Raw genomic sequence first — 11,534 nt, 5'->3', positions numbered from 1 at the left:
GGCCTTCGATGCTGGCCACTGGCTGGCCTCGTTTTACTCGCCCTTCGCTGCAAGTGGATTCGATGTGTAATGTCCGTCTAATTATTTGTGAATATAGATTAGCTTTCAACGTCGTATATCTTCCAAGGACGCCATAGAGGAGAGATCTATGTTGAGATTTAGGTCGACTTGGCCCAGGCAGCACAGCGTACGTTCAGTGTCCGCGTTGAATTTTCTACGCTGCCCCAAGATATGAAGTCCTGAGTGGCCTCAGGACGTCATATGCTGGAGCTTTTCACCGCTGTTCCGGAGGAACTATTCATCGCTGCGAGAAAGAACAACCGCACGCATTGGTCTGTGCCCAAGGGCGTGATGGTGATACGCCCGAATGTTTATTGAACCCGCGGGCAATACAGGTTGCCAAGAGTCATGCGCTTGAACTTGTTGAAGAGGTCTAAAAATTGGGACTAGGGCGCTTAACCGTAGTGCTTGCCGGCGAAGCCATATCCGAGACCGAGTCCATAGCCGTGGCCGTAACCGTGGCCGTAACCGTAGCCAAGACCGAGTCCGTAGCCACCGTAGCCTCCATAGCCAAGTCCGTGTCCGTAGCCGACGGCGACAGCGGGGGCGGCGACAGCGACGGGGGCGGCGACGGCGTGGGCGACGGGAGCAGCGTGAACGACCTGCGAGACAATTTAGACAAGAACGTTTCAAATGTACGCTCACGTTGAATGAGCTCCCAATAGAAACAGTGAGGTCCACACTTCCAGCATGAATCCTGTAAGGGTGCAGCGTGTCGTATTAGGCATATATGCTTAAGCGCTCCAGATCATACGTTCCAGAACGACGCAGAAGTCGTCTGCTTGGAGTGACAGCTGTCATTGCTTTTTTTTGCCCCAACGTTAGATGTCAGTGCTGCACTCTCCTTCCATGAGCAACTTTCTGCTCGTTTCATGGCCTTTTCCGTGCGTGGAAGGTTCAGCGATTTGCAGGACGCTTTAATGACACGCGTTGTTATAAGCAACTGTTTCAGTCTTTCCTTCTTTTTTTTTGTTGACATGTGCAAGACGGTCTAAGTCTGAAACTTATTAAAGTTCTCGATTCCATCATTGAGGGCTCTGCGGGGGCTATACTATTCTGCGTGCTCTCACCTTAGCGAGACGAGGGGCGTAGACGTCGCTCCTGTAAGTCACAGCGCTGGTCACCTGGGCGGGCACGACAGCCTTGGCGACAGCGGGGGCAGCGACAGCGACTGGGGCAGCGTGAACAGCCACAGGGGCGACGGCATGGCCGTAGCCGTATCCGCCATAGCCGAGGCCGTATCCGCCATAGCCGCCGTGGCCGTAGCCACCATAGCCGAGGCCGAAGCCACCGGCGTTGGCGGTGTAGGCGACAGCGAGGACGAGGACGGCGGTGAGCTACGAGAGAAAAGAGAATCCTTGCATCATTCGTTCATCGCCATTCACAAGACGGATCCTCGTTTGAACCGGACAGGTCGCGTTTTGCCAGTTATCGGGTGTTTCTAAGAAAAACTAAGAGGTGTTAGTCGCGAAACAGACGATATCGCGAGAGCGAAATGAGGCTGCGAATGATACTTAATGGTGGGATTGTGGTGTACCCTATAGCGTGCCATGCACTTCGAAGCGTGACTGTTGTTACGTTAGGTGCTGGGTGCGCTTAATCGTATGAGGATACATTTCCAGATATATTTCCCTCTTGTCGAATCTAGTCATCGTCGTTCCGCGTCATCGATTGCTGCGGTGCGCATTCTTTCTCCCCAGTGCCAGAAGAAAGGGGTCGCACTGCGCGTAACGGCTGCGCCTTAGACGTCGAAAACAAAAGAACTAAACCGAAATAAATGCGTTCTCGGAGGCGCCAAGCGCGAGCCGCAGCGGGAGTCAGTCGGCCCGGCCCGCGCAAAACGACCGATGCGTCCTGATTTCGAGGCTAATCTTGTTTCTCCACACAACGAACGCGTACGCGGAGCGCGAACGAGGGCCCGGAACGGAAGAAAGAAGAGCAAACGAGACGAGGCGAAAGCGACTCCGCAAACGGAAGCGCGGGCGTGCTCTCAAACGGGAACGCTGCAAGGCGGTAATTATATGACAACAACGGTGACGGCAGGCGTGCCACTTAGCGTCATCGAGGGCGTACGACAGCGGAAGCAGGGATGCGGAAAAGCTGATCTTCCAACGCAACGAGAGGAAGTAACAAAAATAAAGTGCGCGTGAAAAATAACGGGCCGCTTCGCGGCGCCTGCTTAGCGCCTCCGCTCTTTTTTTGCCTCGCACAAATGACGTTCCCGCGGCGCATATACTGCCGGCTAGATGTCCCGTCTCTCATCTGACTTTTCGATGCCGAGAGGACCGTTCTTTACTCCTTCGAGGCGACTTTGCATTCGTGCTAAAGCGCGGTTCCTCGCGGACAAGCATGCCCGCAATATGCGGAGACAAAGAACTACGGGGCTCTTCAGCGGCCGCTTGGAAGACGAACGGTCCACCCCGCGGTATAGAACCTCCAAGGGGGCTCGACGCTGGAGCGCGGCAGGAAGCCGTCAGGCCGATACGTCGCCCCCACAGTTCCTCCTTATGGAGTATGGGTGCGCGGCCCGCTTTCACGGCGGAGACCCTCGAGAGAGCGGGTGCGTCGAGGCGAGCCGAGGCGCGATCGTTCGCGGCTTTACTTACGGCGTTCATGATGATGCTGCTGCTGATTGTCAGTAGACTGCGACTTCCCCAGTGACCGCCGGCCGCTTATATAGTGGCCCGAACAATGACGTCGAAGGCGAGAGAAAGGCAAGGGCGAGTTCCCGCTGGCCGGCAGCAGCAGGTGGAGAGGCCGGCGTGCCGCGCCGCGACCTAGGAGGCCTGCCCGCTGCTGTCCACGCTCCGTAGTGGCGCGGAAGCCCTCGCCGCTTGACCGCGGAATGCGTGCGAGAGCTGGGCGTGTGCTTGCCGCTCGCTCCCGTTGGGTTCCCGTTCATCAGATAGTGCGACGGCGCCGCTCGCTTTCGATGGCGCGACGGTGCGCACGGGCAGCCCCGGGCGGCTGTAGCCTACCCGCCAGCGTCGGATATATTGCCCGATTAGGTAACGCTTGTTCTTGACATGCTTGCCCGGCGCGTGCTGTCGCGTCGCGCGGGCGGCGGGCCTTGGGAAGGCCGCGGTGCCTTCCGCTGTGATATTTTTTTTTTTTTCAGGCTCGAAATGCAGTGCATATCTCGGCTACAGTATACTCGACACCCGTCGAGCTCCGTATTCGTTTCCTGGTGCAAGCTAGCTGGATTATTTCCAAGTCCGACTGGACGGAGGGTGTATAGTAGCATAGTGTAGCACGACGACCTCCGCAGTGGTCGGGCGTTACCGCTGGCGAGACCTTGTGCAGGACGCTTCTGGATGCGCGTACTCGTGGCGACGATGGCGACGTGCATCAGCTCGATGTATACCTTGATGTATTCGGCTGAGTTTGTTAATGGGTACGAGCCACTCGGATTGATGGGTTGAACAAGTGCATTGGAGGTCGCAGCATGAAACGGTGGTTGACGCAAAGCTCATCAAACCTTTCGTCAGCTAGAAGAGAAGATCGCCTTTTATAGAGTAGAGACTGCTTATATGGAACTCGATTGTTTTTGAACTGTGGCCTGTTTGAAGCACTGTAAACTTGTCGCCGAAAATACGGTGTGCCCATATTGTTGCAGTGCGCCTTCTACTGCCGCCCCTGAACTCGGGCACAGCGTCCGTATAACGACCGCACCTTCCTGTTTTACCCTTCCATGTCCTTGGCAATCTCTTTCTGCCAGCAGGTAATGCGTTCGGCGTTAAGAGTAAATTTAGTTATCCAGAAATTGCTCCGGAAGTGTGGAACACAAATCGGTGGAAACGAGAATAATGCAGCAGGTCAGAAAACAAACTGAACTATTTTGCTATCAGCTGCAGAGTTTGGACCCACGGTAGGTTGTTTCTCACATAAAGAGCTGATCGCCGACCATCCGTTATGCATAGGTATGCATCGCCTTGAACAGAGACAACCATCAATATTTTTTTTTCTTTTTCCCGTGTAAAGCGCGCAGTACTATGCCTACTTAAACTGCACTTCTTCATACTTCCGTCACCGCTGAAACTTTCAAGCGACACCTCGACCACTTCTAGAACACTAGCTATCTTTCCGTAGGCACGCCATTAAATGATCAAATTACTTTGACAGTTTATATTTTCTGATGAGCTATCAAGCAACGTCTCAAAATTGCAGTTCGACTGTGGGATACGCAGCTGTGGAGGGCGGCGGATTAGTATTAAGCGACTGACGTTGTTAACATGTACCGAAATTTCCGCACAAGGGCGCTTCCGCACGTCGCCTCTAACGCTAATCGGAACAACGAGCCCGAGAATCAAACAGGTGAATGTCAAAATGTCGACCTGGTGCTGAGCAGGCGAATGTCAAATATCATAGCTACTGAGCGACCGCGAACGTGTTCAGGCTGACTGACGACCCCCCTGACGATATGAAAAACAGGTAGCTCAGAAAACGAAAAAAAAAAAGAAAATAAAGACAGGAAGTAAAGAAAGGTGTTTAGAATCGTCACCGGCATCAAGTAAGCAGAGATATTCCCCTCGACTTTACATTATTTGGTACGCATTTTACGTGAGCGCACATTCCTATCCCGTTCGTGAGAAAATCCGAGGACACATAAGCACTTATGAGTTGCGAATGCGAAAGCATTAATGCCTCGTGCTGTCTAGCGCGGCGCTTTGCTTCGGCGTCGCGTGTTCGGAGGGCTTCGTCCTCTTGCCGTTTAAGACGCTTTGCGTGGCCATCCGCTTCCGCCTTACGCCTTCGAACAGCTACGTGTTATTGCCTCCTAGCGCGTTGCGCCGCTGTTAGTTCCATCCGCAGTGTGCTGGGAAAGTTGATGACGATGCTGGATTTCGCTGCCAGCCCTTTCGCTCGTTTTGCTGCGTTCTTCGGCTCCCTTACATCGTCTGCGGCGTACTGGCGTGGATGGCCACGTTTCGCTACTGCCGAAGTTGCCGCCGCCGACGATGTGTATGCTTCAGACTTCATATAGCGGTACGTGCTACCCAAACCAGCAAGCAGCAGCAGCAGCCTGCGGTGCTGGCTCGGGCACCGCGCGCCGACTTCCGAGAGCGAGAATGAGGATGACGTGGCGCCGCGGCGACGCCTTCTCCCTTCACGCGACACCTGGGGCGCTATAACGTAAAACTATTCCAAACTTTTCTATTCCATTTCTGCTATCAGCCCTCCGCGATTGGTCAAAAACTTTTTGGGACCACCCCCCTTCACCTGTCTGTCACGCGACGTCACGAAAACCGCGATACCTCCCCATCTGATATGATGTGTACACACTGATTATGCATGATTTGACAGAAAAAAGAAAAACAGTTATTTGTTATTCGACGCCTTTTCGCCATTAACCCCCGGCTATTGGTCAAAAGTTTTCGGGCAGCACCCACTTCACCTGCCTGTCACGCGACGTCACAAAACCGCGAAAACTCACCGCATCAAAGTGATGTGTACGCATTCAAGATGCATTAATATGCCGAACAAAACTGAATTTTCTGAATAGCCGCAGTCTGCCCCGTTCCGAAAGGAATAAAAGATGGCTGCCACCGATCGCTCAGGCTCTAGCTACTCGCACCTGCCGGATAACATGGGTTTATTTGTGTATAATAAAACTTCTTGCGTGACCGAATAATGTTTTAGAGCACTTTCGGCACGTTTACGACCTCGTTCTGCTAACTCTTCTTTGCTGAGGATCCGTTTTAGCGTCATTCTTAAGCTTCCGTTGCATGCCGCCGCGATTTTCGACCAGCCACCACAAGCTAAGTAAGGGAAAGCGGACCAATCGCAGACGCCGGCACCACCCTCTTCATCTGGTTATCGATTTTCAGTGCAGTGACTCAGCCCCATCGAATTCCTCTCCACTTCATAATGCTCCTCGCCTCTTGTCAGCCAATTAGACAAGACAAGCTGCTCGGTGTAGGTAATGTTATTCGTGACCTCCTATGTCGAGGAGAGCGTTTGATTGGTCTGTTCAGACAACCCTGCGGGTGACAGCCCGTTTCTTGCGTCCGTGGTTACGCAAATTTGACGTCAGAAGATTGGAATAAACACATATCGGAATAGTTTTACGTTATAGGGCCCCTGGTGCGCTAATTGGGCAGCAGGTGTAGCCTTTCGCCCGCTCGGCTCCGTCGAGGCGTGCTCGTGCCGTGGTGCCGCAGCCAAGGAATTTGTCGAGGCGTGTCGTCGAGGTGTGGCATCGGGACGTGGCGTTGCAGCCAATGGGATTTTAGGTGCCGTTTCGCGGCTACAGATTGCAGTCGCCGGTATTATCGCTCAATGGGCCATTTGACGCATTCGCAGCGATATACGTGTCACATGAAAAAGATGGAAGGAGTTTAGCAGCGGTCATGTTTGTCAAGATTAGACTAATCTCGCCCAGTCCCGCCGTCGTCGTAACCATGATCATTAGCTGTCTGTCAGCGCAGCAGAACTTTACTGACTTTCTCCGTAAATGATGGACGAGTCCAGGGTCCCATTTTAGCTGTTGCGATCGAGCGCTCTGTCGTCCAGTTTGCTTAGTTTAGTACGCAGAGGCTGTCTTTGCTTATAGAAAGAAGGGGAACGAAGTTGCAAAGGTTGCGTTCTATCATGTTGTTGCAACAAAAAAAGCTGCGCAACGCACTGTCTATCATGCCATCGCGAAGATAGTGTATACAGGACATTTGCCACCTGCAAGCGACACAGTAAAGTCGCCTCACAACGAGATAAACGAGGCTGAAGTTTAAGACCCAACGAGGGCTGCAAATAAACGGGAAGTGGCAAATACTGCTGTATTCCATGGTTCCAATACAAACAAGGCAGAAGTTGGCAGTTCGCAGAAAGCGGCGGACTTGAACTGAACACTATAGTGGCTCAACAAGGGATGTCTCTGATAAGAGATAAATTTTCGACAATGGATCTTGTCTTCCCTTAGCGGCCATAATCCTAGGCCAGAGAAAGTTAGATAAGGAAGTTCAAATAATTTGTACTTCGGCGCACAAAGCCGTCCCCGGCAACGAGGTGGCCCACGAGCTGGCTCGATATCTCTACAGTCGAGCCGCTACGGCGCCCCTCGATGACCGAGGGAGTGGAGAGCGCACGCTAAAATATGGGGAGATCACGCAGCATTATAGATTGGCTCGTAGACTGCTATCCCCACCAGACCCGAAATTAAATAACAGACAAGCAGTCGCGTGGAGACGACTGCCAACTCATATGTATCCGCACCCGGTTACGGCGAACCACATGTTCCTCGAGGCCAGGAACGATAGGTGTAATCTTTGTGGCGCGAGAGGGACCCTCGACCACATAATACGGGAATGCCCGCGCTCTTCCGGGGGGAGCCACAATATAGGTAGCATAGACACCTGGGAGACCCTGCTGCGCAGCTCCGACTCTCAGCTCCAGCTCCGGCTCGTTTAACTCGCTGAAGAGGCTGCTGGAACCCAAGACCTCCCAGCCTGCATCTGAGGCGGCGGCGCCCGCCCCCTGACCTGCGTATCGGGGGGTGGGTAGATTGCCTTATCCGTCGGACAATTAAGTTTAATCCATCTATCTACTTGTCTTCGTTCGGGCAACAAATACCACTTGCTTACCTGACGAAGGCAAGTCTTATTGGAATGTTGCCTCATGCCTTCGGCATCCCTTGTTGGGCCGCTGTTGTTCACTGTTTTATTTTAGTGCGACGAGCAAGTAGCCGATGTTGGCGCTGTGCACCAGGCCTTGACAATGGGACGGGCAGAGGCTGGACTTGTTGGTAGGCGGAGCGCGGCTGCTTTGTCGGCATTTTTGTTACCGACTGCTCCACTATGCTCTGGGAATCACTGAAATTTTATGATGTGCAGATTTGTACTTTTACAACAGCATGATGGTAAGGTTCTCTTTCTTTCTCTTTTTTTCGTATAATAACTGCGACAGTGACTTCGATATTAGTGTTGTACTGAGCACTTTCTTTTTTTTAGGAGGGAGGAGAGAGGGGGAGGGGCGTCTCCGTGACAGGCTACCAGTGTTGGCGAACACATCTAGGTCTAACCACCCCGTAACACAAATCACACAAGCCCTAGCACTTCGCGCTTGTCTCAGCCTTCCTCAATATGGTCCAACCCTCGCAAGAATAACGATTGCCCTGGACCATTCGGTGTCAACAGGCAGAGCCTCCGTCGAAGCGCATAGAATTCAGATAGAATTCACGTGTGGCACTTGTTCCGTGTTCAGTGCCACCACCGAGCTTCTCTGCCAGCGCGACGACCGCGTGCTGCACTTGCAGGTATTGTGGCTAATTATTGTGCCTCGAGTATATCAGGCTTCACTCCCGTAACGCCACGACCTTTGTGGTGCCTGCGCCGAGCCTCCTTATTATCTTCGTGGTCCTGGCATTCGAAAGAAAGTCAACTTGCTGTATGTAGCTTTCAATCAAGTCATCTAGCTACACATTTATCAGTCCTCTACTCTGGCTGCGTGCACCTATAGACAGGTGGTTCGGCTGCACAAACAGCTCGTCCAGTGTTGTGGTCGTCCCATTAAGATCGGCATCTATCAACTTCAAGTTCTCTCATACCACAACATCAACGGGACCGGAATTTGAACCTCAGAGAGGCGCTGTTGACTGCATACATCATTGACTGTATACATCAGCCAACTAGTTGGCGAGTCGTATTTTGTGATTCTAAGGCGGCCCTCCGAAGCTTGGAACGAGCCCTGCAACACGGCTGTTATGATTTTTTGACATTTGTAAGAATGCACACTCGGTCACATGATTGATCGTAACTTCCGTCTCTTCCCTTGTTTATTTCGCTCCCCCATTCCCTTGACCGCCTGTAGGACAATCAACAGCTTGAAATCTAGTTAAAGGAGCAATGATATGACGTTATGGACTTTTCTTTCCTTTCCTTTTTTTATTTAAGAGGAAGTTTTATCTCCGGGCCTCCTGTTTAAATAGACGAAAAAGGAGAAATCGTTCTTCTCGGCAACCTATGCACCAAGTTTGATTAGTTTCGTTGCATTTAAAAGAAAAAGATAAGATGTAGTGACTGTTGGTAGCGAATTTTTTATTTGTGTAGTGCATTTTTTAATAAAGATTGGTAACAATCATAAATTTTCAGAAAACTAAACTATGGAGTTGACAGCTCTGTAACCTGGCAATGAAAAATTATGTCATAGTCCTGTAAATGACATCTGATTTTACATTTAAAGCGGTCAAAATTGGTATATTATACATGGCTTTCACAAAGACCACCAAGTTGTGACAAGAACTTTTGCAAAGCCCTTGCAAACAATTTAGCAGAGTCACGTGCAATATAAATTGACATATTAAATTTGTCTGCTTTTGATGCTCTAATGGGTGTAGTTTACAGAACTGTGATATCTGTTCTAGGTGCAGAGCTACGAATTTGTATACTTCGTGCTTCTATTTTTTTTCAAACCTACCAATTTTTGAAAATTACATTAGAACAATTCAGGCCCTAAATCAAAATTTCGCTTCCAACAGTCGCTTGACCTTAACTTTCTCACTCAAATACAACAAAGGTCAATAAATTCGGTCCAGAGGTTATCTCAGAATACCGTTTCTACGACTTACATGTATTTGAATAGGCGGAATCAGAGATGGTCCCGAGCAAAAGTTTCCTCTTAAGTGATTATTTTTGTTATTATTAACCGAGGGTCTCGTTGGAGTCTTTGACTTTGGGACCCTCATCTGTATATTGTCTTTTACCCAATTCATTGTTCTTAAAGAATAATAAACTGAAACGGAAAAAAAGAAAAAGTGAAGGTCCTGGTTCTCGAAACCATACAAAAGAAATACTGGCAAGCTCTAAATGATTTACTATGATAGCTTTCTACGAATCAGCTTAGGTTTCGTTTCCCAGGAGATGTACGCGTCTTGACGCCTTTAAACAGAAGGTGATTCGGACATTCCGACCTTTTGGCACTCGCTGCGGCTCACACGGTGAACTGTTGTGCTATCACATGCAACGGGCGGCTCAGAGTCTGTGTGGAGCGGTATACTTGCTTGCGATGCAAACCCTCTTCCGCTACAGTATTGCCTCTTGTGGCCCTCGAAATGCATATACAGACGCCACCATTGTCATTGTCTTGTGGGGCGTCAAACTGCGCACAAATTGTCTGCGCCGACGGCTGTCCACCCATCAATTTTCTTGAATGTACATCTAGATGTATACGCAACCTAGCAGATGGCGTGTTACCTAGCGCCACTCGAACCTTGACGGCGGATCTGAAACATCCATTAAAACCGATAGAGTCACGCAGTACGTGGTTTAAGCATGTGTTTGTGCGCCCTTGTGTGATTGCGTTTCCTACAGCTTTACCTGTAGCAACGTCTAAGGCGAACAAGACAATAAATCTAAACTCCACGCCGTAGAAGACAAGAAGCTAAACAAATAAAACAGATGGCGACTGACATTCGAGCAAGATCTTTTATGCACAGATTCGGGACCTTTCAGCTGGCAAGTAATCTACGGGAGCGCAGTCCTGCAAGCGACCCCTGCAAATAATTATTCAAAAGAAAAAAGAAAGAGAGAGAGATACAGGAACTGCGTGCTTGCGCTGTACGTGTTACTCCTAGAATGGAATTTATTCAGTGAAGTCACGGCGTTATACGTCCCCAAGTTGTGGCTATCGACATTGGCAGCGCAAGAAAATAAAAATAATGTAATAGAAATAATGAAACGAAATATCAGCGCAGGAGATCTTTGCCGAGAAGGACTGCTCGAAGAAGGTAGAGGGTGAACGGGCGGAAGGTAAAAAAAAAAAAAAATTGAGTATGCACGAGAGTTTAAGAGAATACATGTACGGGTGCAAAATGGATGGCTAAGAGGACACGGCCATAGAAATTTTCGTTATTACTGAGAAGAAGTAGTCCCACCTCGTCATAGTTATTCATTTAGGTTTTTTCGCTTTGACCCGAATTCCTACTTAGACATCGGTCGTCCATTTTTCACGCTATTCATGCCGATGAAGAGGTTGGGTGCCGGGCGAGGCCATACACTTATATAAACACCGATCTGCGAGGTCGACAAAGAGACGGGCCGAATGAAATTAACAGACCGGGTCCCTCAGGCGAGGCACGTTCGTGTCAGCTTTTTTTAGCGTGTTCCTTTTTTTCCTCCCAGCCCGTCCGGAGCTCTCCCATGCTCACTCAAAGATACATGTCGTCTCCTTAGCGCCCAAAAGGGCTGCGAGCGAGATTGGTCCGTCGCCGCCAATATCAAAAGCGCATACATGTTTTAGTGCGGCAAGATGTGGACAGTAGCTGCGCGCGAATTATTTGTCTCCGTACGGTAGCGTACAAGCCGCGCACGTCGCTCGGCAACAGTCTTCTGTATAAAAGCCGAGGACACAAAAAGTGCCGCGCGAATCGCTGGCCGAGGTCTTTCCCTGCCTGATGATACGTAAATGCATTGCGCGTTAGAAGGATTCGTTTGCTGTTAAGTGGCAGTAGCGTTGATATTATTCCCATGCTCGTTTCTTTTGCG

General features: G+C 50.4%; 1 protein-coding gene across 1 annotated transcript; it reads right to left on the bottom strand.

Moving 5' to 3' along the window:
- Positions 1-333: 333 nt before the first annotated feature.
- On the bottom strand, positions 334-3,008 carry LOC142570903 (uncharacterized). Its single transcript, XM_075679205.1, has 3 exons — positions 2,667-3,008; positions 1,131-1,397; positions 334-662 (listed from the first exon to the last, which is right to left on the bottom strand). Exons 1-3 carry the CDS (start codon positions 2,673-2,675, stop codon positions 456-458), a joined length of 483 nt encoding a protein of 160 aa, XP_075535320.1. The 5' UTR covers positions 2,676-3,008; the 3' UTR covers positions 334-455.
- Between the last annotated feature and the right edge of the window lie 8,526 nt (positions 3,009-11,534).

This window comes from Dermacentor variabilis, chromosome 2 (genome assembly GCF_050947875.1).
Source record: "Dermacentor variabilis isolate Ectoservices chromosome 2, ASM5094787v1, whole genome shotgun sequence".
NCBI lineage: Eukaryota > Metazoa > Arthropoda > Arachnida > Ixodida > Ixodidae > Dermacentor > Dermacentor variabilis.
The sequence above is the reverse complement of the archived record's forward strand: the minus strand, read 5'-3'. Positions and strand labels throughout refer to the sequence as shown.